The 15,544-nt window shown below is 41.2% G+C and overlaps 2 protein-coding genes across 6 annotated transcripts; one reads left to right on the top strand and one right to left on the bottom strand.

Moving 5' to 3' along the window:
* Window positions 1-2,719: 2,719 nt before the first annotated feature.
* Window positions 2,720-7,755, bottom strand: LOC143372557 (uncharacterized). 2 transcript variants are annotated; one of them, XM_076818865.1, is made up of 8 exons: window positions 7,563-7,755; window positions 7,414-7,503; window positions 5,149-5,429; window positions 4,729-5,022; window positions 4,435-4,648; window positions 4,300-4,398; window positions 3,050-3,427; window positions 2,720-2,976 (listed from the first exon to the last, which is right to left on the bottom strand). In XM_076818865.1, the coding sequence occupies exons 1-8, from the start codon at window positions 7,608-7,610 to the stop codon at window positions 2,725-2,727; spliced, it is 1,656 nt and encodes a 551-aa protein (XP_076674980.1). In that variant the 5' UTR covers window positions 7,611-7,755; the 3' UTR covers window positions 2,720-2,724. The 2 variants fall into 2 exon arrangements, with proteins under 2 accessions (XP_076674980.1, XP_076674971.1); XM_076818856.1 differs by having other exon boundaries at window positions 4,300-4,648.
* Window positions 7,756-9,293: 1,538 nt separating this feature from the next.
* LOC143372476 (uncharacterized) lies at window positions 9,294-14,195 on the top strand. Of its 4 annotated transcripts, none has more exons than XM_076818667.1 (4): window positions 9,294-9,690; window positions 9,880-10,263; window positions 10,364-10,804; window positions 10,877-14,195. In XM_076818667.1, the coding sequence occupies exons 1-4, from the start codon at window positions 9,550-9,552 to the stop codon at window positions 12,014-12,016; spliced, it is 2,106 nt and encodes a 701-aa protein (XP_076674782.1). In that variant the 5' UTR covers window positions 9,294-9,549; the 3' UTR covers window positions 12,017-14,195. The 4 variants fall into 4 exon arrangements, with proteins under 4 accessions (XP_076674782.1, XP_076674773.1, XP_076674792.1 ...); XM_076818677.1 differs by having other exon boundaries at window positions 9,297-9,690; window positions 10,364-11,241; window positions 11,329-14,195; XM_076818658.1 differs by having other exon boundaries at window positions 9,296-9,690; window positions 10,364-14,195.
* Window positions 14,196-15,544: the final 1,349 nt, after the last annotated feature.

Raw genomic sequence — 15,544 nt, 5'->3', positions numbered from 1 at the left:
GCGTTCCAAAGAATGTATTCCTGGGAACTGAACCAAAAATACATCTCCGTTATACATATCTCTCTCTCTCTCTCTCTCTCTCTCTCTCTCTCTCTCTCTCTTTCTCTCTTAAATGCAACAATATTTCTAATGCATTTCACTGTATAATTTCGTATCTCGAGCCTGATCCTCATACACTAGCTCATTCGTAACAAGTCTTTGTTAAAACATTTGTCCCTATTCTTCTCTTTATTACATTTAACAAACAGTTATAGTTCCCCTTCTTGATTACGCTCGCGTTGCGCTGATATAGATCGAGGCGGCCAAACGGATGCTGCAACGTGCGATTCCATCGGTCGAGTGAAGTCTGAACGACGACGAGAACGGTATTTTCGTTAGAGTAATATCGTATAGAATATAATAAAATACAATAACTAATAATTAACATGTTAATTTTCTTTCTGGGTGTGACTAGGATTTCTCCATAGTGGCGTAACTCTATCTTGTGCCTCGTACCTTCCCATAGACAATTTCTCGGTTTGCGCTTCACTTCCGCGGGCTTCAGGCTTGTATCACGCGCGTGGGAATACAGGATCGGTACAAAATTCTGTAACGACCGGCCGAAGAACAGCTCCTTATACAAAAGCGAGTGGAAAGTGTAGAATAGATTTATTTCTCCGAAGGCTTCGTTCTCCACATTTCTTCTGCGCTTTCGACTGAATTCTGGGCGAGGGACCGTCCCTCGTCCGTTCGCGCCACGGTTTTGTCCCCACCCTGTACACAATTCTTACTATCGTCGTTAATTGTACCTTATACATACATTAGTAGGATATCTAAGAATTGTTTGATGTGCCATATCGGTTAAACGAACCATTTATATTGTCCAACGATGGAAAATTGTCGTACCGTATAATGGATGTATGATTTAATCTCTGTGCTCTTCCCCTCTCTTTTAAATGACGAATCCGGCGTGCGGTGGAATTCATATAATAAATTAATATAGCAATAAAAGTGTTAATATAGCATACAAAAATAATATCCAAAGTTACCGGCTCCCTAACTTATCGCATCGTTCAGTGGACCCGGGGAATATGCTCGGAGACATTTATAACTTTAAATCAGTTCCTGCTTTGGGTTTTATAAGCGACTAGATACAAAGCCGTAATTTAGATGCCCCCGAAGCAATCGCCCGCGCCGATAAACGAGGCAATAAATAAAGGCGGAGCGGTTTCGTAATAGAAATTTCATATACCAAGAAATTCGAGAATACCTTATGTATTTCTTTAAAGGTCCATTACCGATTCGGTATGCTATATGTCTCTTTAAACGTCAGGTATTATAAGTCGACCCTAATTCCTTAATGCGGTAAATTTTATAATAGATAGTAGTTTGATTTTTAAAGTCGACCTGTACAGTAGTAGGGTGTGGTATATTATGCGTACGTATCTGAAGATGTTAAGTATACTTTCTACGAATTAGAACTGTTTCGATGTACCCTTTATATATTAGTTCATTAATGAAATTATTGCAGATTCACAGAGTATTAAGCTGGAAAAGGAATCTATCGAGCTCCTAGTTAACTTCTTTCTCATTTCTATTTAGACTGACAGAACTATCCCGATTAATTTCCAGGTATATATATACGTTTACTCCATCGTAAAAGTGCTCTCTGCATTAATGTCATCGCTAACTTAACATTATTACGCGTACTTTTAATCGCACGTGTCGGGCAGGGCAAACCAGGGCGACAAATTTCCGTGTACAATAATACACGCGGGCTGCGCGGAATTGTGAAATCATTACAACTGAATTGTAAACTTATCTAAAGTCTGCGATACCATTAAGTGGAGCGTATAGTTATACTATTTGTAGCTTATTAGCTACATCATTGCTACATCCCATCTGATATTCATTCGAACAGCGCGGCTAGTCACCTCTCTAATGTCCGTTCAACGAGTCGATTGGCAGCTACGAACAAAGACGCGACACGTGACGGCGTTCAGCTAGAACGGAGACGGCAATAGCGTGCGCAGTTTGTTTACAGCTGGTGACTCGACGCGTTGAATAGAGTACAACGCTCGCTATATTCAGCGAGCACCGGTTCCTTCAATTTGACGAACGAATAATGCCGAATGGAAAACCGATGATACATCTATTGTGCTTTATATTATCAGGTTTACTCTATATAGTATGTTTCCTTAGATAGTTGTGTGTAACAATCTTTCTAAAATGATACTGAAACCCACGTTCCGCCCTTACCTGCCCCATCCACGTGATTGTGCCTTACTTTCTGTTAACACATTTAACTAATTCCTTTTTGCGGAACATTCATATATGATTTTCATTCTTCTTTGGATATCAAATTCAAAATCGTTACATTATACATTTACAGTAGCTAATCTGTTTAAATGTTTATCAATAGCAGATTTATCACAGTGGTATATTATTGTATTCCTCGAGTTGTATATTTTATCTGTAACAGGATTTGATATCTTTATTGAGATAACATTGTCTTTTACTTATCGTACTGTTTTTTAAATTATATAGTGCATGAGAGGGACAAAATCACGGCATAAACAGATAAGGGACGATGTTTCATGCGAAAGTAATTCGAGATTGCAGAAGAAATTAACTCAGCGAAGATAAGGTTTTGGAATAAATACTTTTCGTCGATCTGTCTTTATTCAATTATACCATGACTTTGGGCCCACGGAAATTGTACATCCTATTGCCAACTGACCTGAGTTAATCATCCCATTCATCGTCATCACTGGTTTCACTAGTCGAGTCATCACTTTCACTATGGATTGCACTTGATCGTTCAGCGAGAGCCCTCGACAGAGCACCAGCTAACCCTCCTTCAGACGTTGGAGCTATCTTAGGTTTCGCTACGTTTAAAACAGGCCTTAACTCAACTCCCTGACGAATTTGCTCCAGCAATGCATTTCTAGAAACTCCAACGGGGGCAGCCTGTTTGGCTTCGGATTTATCAACTTTCTGCAACAGAAATGACGGATTTAATACAGTCGTGAAATTCAGTTCGCCGAGATTTCTTAATCCGGATGCTAACTTTTAGCGTAGTGCCACTTCTAATAGATTCCATGAGCATCGACCTGTGGTCAACGTTTTCATCGTTATTATTAGTACTACTATCATCGTTATCGTTGGCAGCACTTGTGTTAACAGTCCCTTCGTCGGTGTTTACTAAATTCGGCAACGGCGGAGGTGGTGGGACAGGCGCAGTTGAATTACTTCTGGAAGGTGGAGCTGGGGCCGGCGGGGGTGGAGGTGGGGGTGGTGGCAGCGGTGGTGCAGGAGTCGAAGAAGGTGGTGGTGGTCGCGAGGGTAATGTTCTGTGCACCGGTGGAGCACTAGTTGGTGCACTCGGCGGCGTCGAAGGTGCATTAAATCGATTTGGAGGTAGCGCTGGAGCGGTTCTCGTTTGATGCTGTAAAAGAAATATACTCTTATAATATACCTATCGAAGATATGTTATATACAAATATACAGGGGTGTGCGGGTACCCGACATTTCGGGCTCGGGATGGGCCGGAAACTTTCGGTCGGGATCCTGATACTTTCGTATTGCTCGAAATCCCGAGACTCGATTCCGGCTACAAGCATGACCGCGATGAGTGGACAATTTGATTTCAGGTCGGCTCGGCAAAACTCGGAAGCTATGTATATCATTTATATCACTACCAGTGATAAGTTTTTACCTTTTTGTCTCCAGTGCAATCATAATTTCTATCTTATTATTCATTTACGTATATATTTTCATTGCTACCGAAAATACGTTGTTAAATAAATATCATATTCAAAAGTTGGAAGGAAGACTATTTTTAGTTCGAGAATATTATAGAATCTTAATAAAATATTTTATAAAATGTATTATTTTATACGTCTTATTTAAGTACGTATATGGACATATCCAGTGTTCACAGACTAATTGGTAGTAATGAAAATACATATGTATGTAAATGAATAATAAGATACAAATTATGATTCAACAGGAGACAGAAAGGTAAAAATTTGTCACTGGTATCGATATAAATGATACATAATTCTTTCCGTCTCGGTCTCCTGTTAATAGCTGACTTTCCAGCCGATCGCGTCCGAGTTTTGCCGAGCCGACGTGAAATCGAATTGCCCGCTCATGGTGGTCATGCTTGTATCCCGAATCGAGTCTCGGGACCCAAAAAACTTCGGGATCTCGAGCAATACGAAAGTATCGGGACCTCGCCCGAAATTTTCCGACCCGTCCCGAGGGCCGGGAATCCGAGCCTCGGGACGATCCGCACACTCCTACAAATATACGAACAGGTATTGTGCGTGCAGGAACTGGAGGAGGATACTCCTGTCTTTGAGGTGCCGTCGGAGGAGGTGGTTGTGTTTGCTGTTGTTGCTGCTGCTGCTGTTGCTGTTGTTGCTGCTGCTGCTGTTGCTGTTGTTGCACATTAGATTTTGAACTGTTTGATGAAATGTCTTCTCGAATGGCATTCATGCCGCCATTCTTTTCAATGAAGTCATAAATAAAATTGCGAGTGTCCTGATTCCTAAGTTGGTGTTCCGACACACCTACTTTAGCGAAGAAAATCTTTAAGTGCGGATCAACTTGGTCTACTCCCAATCCTTTGCTATTAGCATTGCACCCCAGGTGCGAGACGTGTCTAGAAATATTAAAATAACCGTAGAAACATTCGTCGCTGGTCAGTGAAGTAATTAAATCACGTCGGTATAAATTCTGAACCTAAAATTGGATGGAGGGCCTATATCTTCTTTCCTTAATTTTCGTTTAGCTTTATCTCGCTTCTCCTTTTTAGGCTTGTACATAGAGCTACTCGAAGCACTTCTATTAACGCCGACAGTAGTCTGAGTTCCATTCGATAGATTAGAAGTCGAGCCTGTACTAAACGCAGTGGGCGACGCGCTACTCTGATTCCTCCATGGAAATGTCGCGCCGTGTTGAGGCTCTATTTCCATCTTAGATCGCCTCTGTTGCCTTCTCTGACGCTTGGCGTTCAGTTTACCAAGAAGAATATTTCTGAAAATATGCAATGGTTACTTTATCTTTCTACGTTTCCTACTTTAACATAACGTCTTTGCATTCGGCAAAGCTTTTACGGAAAGCAACTGAGAGATTCCTGGTCGTTACAAAGTTTCTTACTACCTTAATGTAACAGCGTCCGTTTCAGTTGCAAAATTGAACGCAGCCATACAATCTTCGGCTTCGAATGTATGGAAGTACATCAAGGGTGCTTTATAATCCATTGCGTTATAAACCTCGTGTTCCCACAACATTGCCTTCCTTTGCAAGCAATACAAACGAAGGAAGAAACTGCGCCTAGGATTATCCCTTATCAATGTTATAATACCTGTAGTCTTCTTTATCCATTCTTTGTGTAAAGGTGGTTCGGTCAAATACAATTGAATAACTCCAGCTGCTAAGCACTGCAAGCAACAATGAAAGCAACAAGCTTTTCCTATTAAACTCCTTCAACCTCCTCGTTGAAGCCAGAAATATTGGCCGATGAGTTTTGTGAGGGGTATTCTCCCACCACACCATTTGCCTGCCTCAGTGCTCCTTTTTTCAACGTTTTCTGACTCGCTCTCGCAGAACAAGAGTGAGCCAGAAGTGGTGGGGATAGTGCCAAGCTTCTGGCGTGTAGGCCAAACCGAGCTATCAGCGTAGAAATACACACACCAGAATAGGTGCATGTTAGCTCCGAAAAAATTCAGGAGCTTTATTGGTCAGAACATTGATTCTTTCTTGATAGCTACATCTTGTATTGGTCTACGCATAACTTCGTAACGCACACAACTATTACGCTAAGAATAAATAACAGCCAAGCGGCTAGGTTCAGGCAGAGCCGAGCAGCGTTCCCGTTACCCCAAGTCAATTGGTGGTTGATTTCTTCTCGATCGCTGCTCGCGAAAACAAAGTCATCGGCCAATATACCTGGCTTCGACCTTAGTGTCTTAATAAAATAAACAAATAAATAACAAATTGTATGAAGTAAATGAGGTAGGGGGTAAAGGTACCAGTAGTTACATAATATATATAAATATTCTTTATATATCAATGTACTTAGACAAAATATACTCTCCTAAGCCTAGTCCCTGATTAACCTAATAACCTTTACCTAGCGTATTGAATCAGTCTCGTGCACTTAAAGTATTTACACTTGTTCGGTGGGATTGTCTTAACTATATGTGTCTATTGCTATCGTTGAAAGTGATTCTATAATAGGAAAACTATGTAAGATAAAAGCTTATTTTCAGCATTTGCAGATTACAAGGAACGTATCTTGTGTATTTAAATTATGTTTTATTCTATAAACATCGATAGTGCTTGATAGGGTAGTTTATGTTCGATTTGGAATGGGGTATTGTATTGTCTTATACTAGTAATGTTCTTCAATAAGGGATTGTTGTTCAACTGATTTCTTTGGCATAGTCTGTGCATATCTCTAAGTTTGGCGTATCTATTTACAGATAAGATCAGTCTAAGACATTTGTTTTGGAATATTTGGAGTGGTTTGATATGGGTTGGTGCTGCATATTATTGGTCTGAGGATCATCAACAAGAACCTGTATCTCCATCACGGCTACGGCCACTGGTTTAGTTGCACTTCTAAAAACCTTATTTTTCACGTTTTTCTGAAAAGTTGTCAACTACTGATACACGGTCAACTACTGGTAACTTTACCCTAATAAGTGAAATATGAATTAGCAAATAACAAAGAGAAGTCTGTCATAGAATCTGATCTGAGAAATTCAGTTGCCTCGATGGAAGATTCTTGCATAGTTATGAATCCTCTGATGTCATGCGACTCACTAATGACTAATGCGCAGCGTTAGAAATAAAACTTTACTCCCGCCATAATCTCACGAAGTATATAAACAAAAAACGACATAACAGCTTGGTAAAAGTTCATAACAGAATTCGTACATCGCGCAGCACGGTCTATGATAACTTCGGTCGACCTCGTTCTCCCAAAATACAAAGTAGAACTCTGCAGCTACGCTCGTCAGAAAAAACACACCGATAAAACAAAGAAGAAACCCTTTACGCTGGTAAACGCAAGGATAAACGACGTCACCGATGTTCCCGAATAAAATAACTAATCCGATGCTCTCGGCACGGTAAATAGAGATTTACAATATCAAATATGTCACTAGGAAAGTCCATCTACCATTATGCCCCCCCTAGAAGTTCCACCGAAGTGCTGCAGAAATATCGGACGCGAGAAATCGTAGCTCGATCGCAGTAATGGTAATGCCGCGAATTATTGGCGAGTAACGCGAAGGATCGGAGTGACAGTACGTGTTCGTCTGCATCTCGTCGATGGACAGAATTTAGGTCAAAAATCTGCGCGACGGAATGACAGTCGGAGTGATGACAGATGAGACTGGCCGCGAGCGTGAATCTTACCTGGCACCGGTTCCCTATTAACTGGAAGACCTGCTCGTTTTCCTCCGGCCTCAAAAGCGTAGAGCCTCTATGTTTCTCCATGGTGCCTGACTTCATTTTTAAATAAGGTTAGGATCCCCCCCGCACTATCGCACCTGGGTGTCTCTTACCGTACACTTTCTCTCAATCAATAGATCCTCTTTCATAATTCTCAACATCAGCGTGCCCCGTCCCGGTGCGCCCCTACATGCCGAGCGTGCACGTCGGCCGCGAAATCTGCAGGATAAAAAGGCCCGAACGCCACCCACCGAAGCTATCTCCGATACTATCCTCACAGGAAACTCCGCCAGTCGGTGATGACATTTTCATCTATCCGGTTCAATGTTCCGCGTTTCCTCATTCGATAGCCCCGCGCTCTTAAATCAGATTGGACATCGCAGAACCATGAAGTATCATTACGAAGAATGTGTCCCAATCAGCCTTCCCTCCGCCCGAATCATTATTCCTCGGCTTATTAAACAATCTGCCCTTTTCGCCGCCACTTGGCATCTCTCCGTGAATTTGCAAGCGTCTTTTAGCGATCGATAGGGTAAAAGAGAAATTATTATCTTCTGTGTTGGGCGAAACGAAAGTTTTAAAGGGCTTCGGGTTTATGGCCTGGGTTCTAAATGGACTTATGGAATTTTGGACATGTAATATTGAATTTTAATTAGTAATGCGTTGTACTAAGTAAATTTAGGTGAATATTGGAGTAATTATAGTTTGTTATATAGGGTGTTTCAGAAGTTTAGAGTTAACTGGTAGATATACAGTGGCGTGCAAAAGTATTCCGCCACTCTTTAAAATCGCATAACTTTTTTAAAATCAATCCAAACCACTTGAGTTTTTTTGAGAAGCTAGAATGATTAGTTTGCTATGTGACGCGATTCGTCTTTTTCAAAAAAATCAGTTGGTTGGAATAGCGAAAAAAAAATAGTAAAAGTCGTTTTTTAAACTTTTTTTTATGAGCCTGTAATGAAAATTCAAGAAAACCCGTTTGTAGATTTCAGTAAGTTATATACATGCCTAAAATATCATCAAAATCGTTTAACGTTGCTCTGAACTATAAAATCGCGAAATTCCCGAAATCAGCGATTTTTCACCTTATTCTGCGATCTTTAAGCGTTTATAGCTCAGAGCATCCTTAACCGATTTCGATGAAATTTTAGGCATGTATATAACTTACTGAAATCTACAAACGGGTTTTCTTGAATTTTCATTACAGGCTCATAAAAAAAAGTTTAAAAAACGACTTTTACTATTTTTTTTTCGCTATTCCAACCAACTGAATTTTTTTCAAAACGACGAATCACGTCACATAGCAAACTAATCCTTCTAGATTCTCAAAAAAACTCAAGTCGTTTGGATTGATTTTAAAAAAGTTATGCGACTTTAAAAGGTGGCCGAATACTTTTGCACGCCACTGTACATATGAGATTAAACAGAAATTTAGGTCCCCATGAGTTTATTATGAATACCTTTAATTTTTAACTATCATCCCAAATTATCCCATTAGCTTCAAATACCCACGTACCTTATCTCTCGATATTTCAATCAGCCGCGACTATTTACCTTGCCTTTTCACCAATCTTCATAATTAATTTAAACTGCTTGCCCAGCAGAAGTCTATATATCAGAAGACTAGCAGTACATCTAAAAAAGAACCATTGATTTGCAGACCTATGTTTGTCTCTCCCTTTTATAAATTCTATATTAAGTAGCCGAGCTTGCGCTCATAATTCCAGGCACAATACTATTTCATGAAATATCGATATTAGAGTTCCGTACACCGTTAATTCCGGACATATCAGCGGAATTAAGCTTTACGTTTTCTAGCTCGCGTAAGATCAGCGTGCACGGTTCACGAGTAGGTTTGAATTTTTAGCGCGCCCCGTTATCCTTCGTTGTCGCTATAATCACAAAGCTGCAAATGGCCACGGGTGCAATTCACGTAGTCTCAGAGATGCGATATCAAGCGGAATCCTACTTTACGTGCGAAAGAGCATCGTCGGCGATGATAGCGCAACAGTGATCGTTGTTACGCGTGTAGATCCGTCGGCAGAAGTGTCGCCCGCGATATCCTAAAGGTCGCGTAATCGAGTTTTTCGCGGGAAAACAATGTCTGGATACCGAAGGGTGAATTACTACGAACTGTGCAGATTGTGTACCAGCAGCGAGGGTAGTAAAATGAATATATTTCTGGAGGAAGGCCGTAGACGGCAGCTCCAGACAAAGATACAGACGTGTTTGCCTATACAGGTGAGGGATATAATGCTTTTCGCCCTTTGGCCAGCAGGGACCGCGAAAAAATTCCGTTCCGCAAAAATAGGCTATTCGAAGTATTTACAAATTGTCACGAACCCCTGCCCGGTCCCTGTCGCTTAAATTCTCCGAGCAGTCGCTCTGCTCCGCGGGGGCTAATGGCTAAAGTTTTGTTAACGCTTCAAGGTTTTGGAGGAGGATTCGTTACCCAAAATCGTTTGCCACGAGTGCATAGTGAAATTGGAGAACTTCATTGAGTTTAGGGAGACCGTCGTCAGCGCCGAGGGTATGCTGGAATCGTACTTCACCTCGCTACGCTTCTCCGAGGATTTCCTGAAAGAGGGGAAGGTTTACGTGAAGAGCACGGAGAAGGACAGGCCCGTGACGCCTGACAGCGAGATGTTGAAGTCTATAGAGAGAGTAACGCCTACGGCGGGTAGTCAGATCATTGCCAACGATCAACAGATACAGCAGGCTCAGCCTGTTGTCGTTAGCAACTTGAATGCCTCGAATATACAGATCATCAGCGGAGTTCAAGCCAGAGTCCAACAGTACAAATGCGCGATGCAGGTATGTTAAGGAAGGGAATGTTAATGGTACTAACGTTTTTTGTACGAGAGATTAGCAGGACTCTTAGTTAACTCAAGTTATCGACTGTGATGTGTTTTAGATGCAAGCGGGAGGCATGGCAGCTGCGGTTGTGGAGGCAACGGCGGAGACGCACTATAGTTATCAGCAGCAAACTTCCCAGCAAGTATCGCCGCAGCAATCAAACGAAGCGCAGAATCAAATCGCTGAACAGCAAAGCCCGACCTCGCAGATCCAGCAAATGCAGAATCAAATACAGAGTCACGGCCAGATAAATCAGCAGATACAGCCGCAAAGACAAATCCCTCAACAGATGAGCCAGCCGGCTCAGATCCCCCAGCAGCAGAATCAAACGCAAGTCGGCCAGCAACAGAATCAATCGCACATAACGCAGCAGATTCAACAGCTGCAGAGGCAGCAAAGAGAGTTCGAGAAACAGCACAGACAACTCCAGCAAATCGAGAAGCAACAGACGCAGATTACTACTCAAGAGTTCTCTATAAAGGAGGAGCCTCAGCCGCAAGTAGTACACCAGAACAATAACGTCATCTTGAAGACGGAGCCAGATGCTAAACAAGGTCAACCGATTATTCAGAAAGTACAAGCCGAGGCGCCGAAGGACGATAGCGCGACGCAGAATGTACAGGCGTACGCGACTGTGCAAGCCTCGCCGGAGGTGTTCTTGAACCTGGGATTTAAGGACACCCCGCTGGTCACGCAAACTATCCGCGAGGAGTCGAAGGAGTTCAAGGACGACGCAATGACTCGAACCTCCATTGGACAGATCTCGGAGTTTCTGAGAATCAAGTCGGGCCCCGAACCGACATCTCTGATCACCGTGAACCCGCAAGTTATTTCTCAAACCCAAAGAAGTAGCCCTTGCAAGGATTGCGGTAAAAGTTTCTCCTCTACGAGTCAGCTGAACGGGCACAGTTGCTCCGGCTCAACGTTCAATTCAAGGTCTAGTTCACTTCGAGCACTTTTAACTGACACTTCCGATAGCGGAGACAAAGAAGACTCTTTGCCAACTAATGATAATTCTTTTAGTTGTGATGTTTGTGGCAAGCCGTTCAAGCGAAAAGAGCACCTTTACCAGCACAGGAAGTTGCACACCGGCGAGCGCCCTTACGTGTGCACCACGTGCGGAAAGGCGTTCAGCCGGAAGGAACACTTGGTCAGGCATTCTGTGTCCCATACAGGTGAAAAGATGCACGAGTGCGAGATGTGCGGTAAAAGCTTCTCGCGCAAGGACAATCTCCACAAGCACCGTAAGACGCACGGCGTGTCGGGCCCGTATACTTGTGAGACCTGCGGGAAGTCGTTCGTGGTAAAGCATTACTACTTAATACATCTGACCACTCACGCGTCAGGCACCACCGCGGACGGTGTAAATTGCCAAGATCCTTTGCCGTATAAATGCGACCTCTGTCATAAGGCGTTCTCTGTAAAACAGTATCTCACGACTCATAAGCTTAGGCATAGATCGAAGAATAACAGTTCTAGCCAGAATGCCATAAACGGTCAGCAACAGCAGCAGATGCAGCAGTCCAGTACCGCGAATAGCGTAAACATAGTGGGGAATAATGTCGGCAATTCTGGCAACCTGGCTAACAGCAACGGGCAGTCCAGTGACGGATCGACAGTTGAGATACAGAGTGTTATTGAGAAAACCGAGGAGCAACCAAACGGCTCGTTCGATAATCAATATCACAGTAACATACAAGAGTTCCAATGAGATAAGGGGAAGCGTGTCTATTATGTTCTCTTGCCGAATGGTAACAATCACAAGATTGTCGTTGTATAAGCAAGGGAGATTCTCTGACACGCCAGAATATTTTTTTAATTACACGTACCGTTACTTGAAAATGAAATTTTTTGTACTTTAATAACACGCGAAACGGATTCGAACATTTATGATTTTCATCGAACTAAATAAGTCGTCACTTGTTCGGTCAAACGGTAATATCTTCGGCGGCTTATAAGCATTCGCGAGAAATATGTTGTACATATATTTTACCGGTCGAGTATTACACGTATGAAATGCACGCTGCGTTTTGTATGAATGCACACTGTTATTTAACGTTTAAAAGGGAAAGTGCGTGCTGCAAAATTTAAATGTACGTAGATAGTCATAAGGTTGTTCCAATACCTGATTTCATTACCTTGAATCATGAGAATGTCGAGTCCATACGGAATTGGAGCGTCGAGTAGGAAGCGTTGCGTATGGTTTCTGTTTATTTTACTAGAAGTAGGGGAGCACTACGGCTAGAATTTGTAAATAGCTTGCGAGTTGTATTCGATAGAAATGAAATTTGTTATATACTTTTGTTACTAATCGATGAAATGATTATTTGATTTTCTTCTTCTTTTTTTTACAAAAATGAAATTGTATTTCATTTTAGTCTGTGCAATATTTTTATAGTTATGGGTACGTTAGATGTATAGTAAGTCATTGAGATTAACGAGTTTCTTTACCAGTGATTGTAACAATCTATGACCATTTTACAAAGTATTCTAGAATTATATGGTTTGTATGTAAACTTAGAATACAAAACAAAATCTAAGACCAAAGAAATATATATTATGTATAAATTGGGTGGATAATATTGGAGTAGAGGTATAAATTTAAGGTACGATTAGGGATGGCCATGCCTGTCTAACTCCATTATAATTAAGTCCTTGGTTAAGCGTACATAATATACATATGTATCGCATAGTACTTTATAATATGTACAATGAACCGTTTTCTGACAAATGAGAGTGTGCCATACAATGAACTTCGGGAATAAGTGTACGTGAAATTATGATTCTTTAAAATTCCTTACGCTCGTCGCGTGCATCGACGAAAATTGAGAAAGAGGCAAGAGAATTTTTATTCATTTCGTCGCATCAAATTCTATCGCATGTCTACGTAATTAGAATGCATCGTTTTAATCGATTTTCATGCAAGAATATCGGGAACAGAGAGCAACTACATCCTCGAGTAACAGAATGTCCCCAGCGTATCAATATATCAGCGTAAAATTTGCCCCACGTAACGTACTATATTTTGTACTTATGCACGATAGAAGTAGTCGCGAAAATTGATGGCGTGCTCGTTTAAGGTATTTAATTTGCGTACACCTATCTCGCCACGTTCAGTGCTACACGATAACCACCGATGGCAAGCTTAGAATCGCACAATTTTTATGTTATACGTTACACCGCGCAATAATATATGTTATTAAGACGCATACAGAGTTTTCATTTGCGTTTGAATGGAGATTTGTCGCCGAGCGTACGATAACGAGAGTTTTGTTTTCACAGAGTAAATGTCTTAAGATGTAAGAGATCTTTCCATAGTACAAAGAATTTATTTTAATTACTGGTCAGACTTTATTTCATCATAAAGTCTTGTACATATATATCGAAACAGAAGTAATGAATTAAGACTGTGTTTCTATATCACCTAGCGCTAGGTGTACGTTGGAGGTACATAGATTTAGAGCGATAACATTGTATATAACATGGTCCAGTGAATAAGACGAAAAACTGTTAGTGCGCTGTTCCTAAAGAGATGGTATTTTCTGCGAAGCACGAGAATGCCTATACACGTATCGAAACTCTTGTAAAGTAGATATTAAATCCAAAGATACGCTGTTCTTTTTCATTATTTACACGGTCTGCGTATAATTACAGAAATCATGGAGGACACTTATTTCGAAGGTTTACTTAAAGAATCGTGCAAGTACCTTGCTTTTCACTAGCCCCCTCCCCGCTGCGCGCAACGTTCGCAGTGAAACAATGTTTAAGTAACTTGCTCTAGCATCGTTATTTTTCAAATTTATACTATTAATTTCTGTCCTTTACATTGTATATATATATCCCAACCAATGCTATATTTAACTATATTATAATAAATTAAAGAACAATAATATATTTCTTATTTAAATCTTCCTCTATGTATACTTTATTAACGTGCATCGTGTGAATCTTAAATGATTAACAATATAACAACTATAAATATAATAAACATAATCTCCGAAACTAAAGGATCCAAAATTAAAAAACGACCGAAACCTTGTCATACATGTGCATACATGCAGCTTTATAAAAGCGCGCTATTTTAAATTCTACGTAGAAGTCTATACGCGCCGAAATGTATTCAAATTTATTCGAAATCTATAAAAGAGAACGAACACTCTAGAGTGCATTCCACTTAAGTCCAAATTGCCCGCAACACCCGTGGTTTTCGTTCCACATAGCGACCGCGGTCGTCGTGGGGCGCTCCAAACGTCACGGATGACGTCATTGATGCGACTGCATCGCGTCCACGACGACCCTCATCCGAAGTTGGGTCTGGCCCGTTCATTCGTGATTTTCCCGCGTAATTCAATTCAAGCGCTAAAAGCGGGATTTCCTATCAGCGTGAAACGCGTGCTTCTAGACGTTGCTTTCGGCTTCTTATCTCCTTTATTATTTAAAAGTTGTAACATTTATGAACATACATATAAATAAAAAATACTTTACTTGTTGTTTTTAATTTATTTGATATTTCTCTCCACACATTTTCTTTGACTTCATAATTTTTGTAATCTTTGTTACTAGTATCATAAAGTACAGGGTCATTTGCGATATTTTATATAAATTTTTCATCCTTCTCAGAAGAAAACTGCAATTTCGTCAACATGTTTTCACGCGTTATCGAAAATCATCCAAGGCCTGTATGTACGTCTAAACGCGGACACCACAGTTAAAAATCGGTTACAAGAAAACTGAAGATATGTGTGGTATTTCTTTTTTCCGCTTCTGAAGGTATGTATTTATAACTTTCATTTTTCTACTACTTCATACCTATTTATTACTTCCATACCTACGCTAGAATCGTCCTACCAGCGTCGCTGGGGAATCGGTTCTCGACGCTGGTTGGCTGGCTTCGCTTGCCTTGGCGCTGGCGTCAGTTCGTTTTCCATCTTAGCGTTGATTGGTTAACGCGAGGCGTCATCACGCACATGCGTGGATGTGTGTAACTTTTCCCTCCACTCGAATAGTGTGCGGGCGATGTGGACTTAAGTGGAACGCACCCCAGGCACTTACGAACCCCGTTCCACTAGCTTTTCGCCCGCGAAGTTCAAAACAGCTTATTAGCAAGTGGAACGGGAAATTCCTACAGTCGTGGGCGCGGGCGTTGTGGGCTTAAGTGGAACGCACCCTTAATGGGTTCGTTCAGCAGACTCAACAGTTGAGTAATCTCACTAGATTTTACTCTAAAGTTGAACGTTCA

The sequence above is a fragment of the Andrena cerasifolii genome, chromosome 1 (assembly GCF_050908995.1).
Source record: "Andrena cerasifolii isolate SP2316 chromosome 1, iyAndCera1_principal, whole genome shotgun sequence".
NCBI classification, from domain to species: Eukaryota; Metazoa; Arthropoda; class Insecta; order Hymenoptera; family Andrenidae; genus Andrena; species Andrena cerasifolii.
Note: the sequence above shows the minus strand (reverse complement) of the source record. Positions and strands in the feature narration are given on the sequence as shown.

What these genes read in the sequence shown, in the direction of transcription:
- LOC143372557 (XM_076818856.1), bottom strand. Translation starts at nt 7,610, where the DNA reads ATGTTGAGAATTATGAAAGAGGATCTATTGATTGAGAGAAAGTGTACG. An exon ending in TAATAGGGAACCGGTGCCAG is followed by an intron (nt 5,430 to 7,413) that starts GTAAGATTCACG and finishes TGTTGCTTGCAG; the next exon opens with TGCTTAGCAGCTGGAGTTAT. An exon ending in TTCCTGCACGCACAATACCT is followed by an intron (nt 3,428 to 4,299) that starts GTTCGTATATTT and finishes TTTCTTTTACAG; the next exon opens with CATCAAACGAGAACCGCTCC.
- LOC143372476 (XM_076818658.1), top strand. Translation starts at nt 9,550, where the DNA reads ATGTCTGGATACCGAAGGGTGAATTACTACGAACTGTGCAGATTGTGT. An exon ending in AGACGTGTTTGCCTATACAG is followed by an intron (nt 9,691 to 9,879) that starts GTGAGGGATATA and finishes TAACGCTTCAAG; the next exon opens with GTTTTGGAGGAGGATTCGTT. An exon ending in AGTACAAATGCGCGATGCAG is followed by an intron (nt 10,264 to 10,363) that starts GTATGTTAAGGA and finishes GATGTGTTTTAG; the next exon opens with ATGCAAGCGGGAGGCATGGC.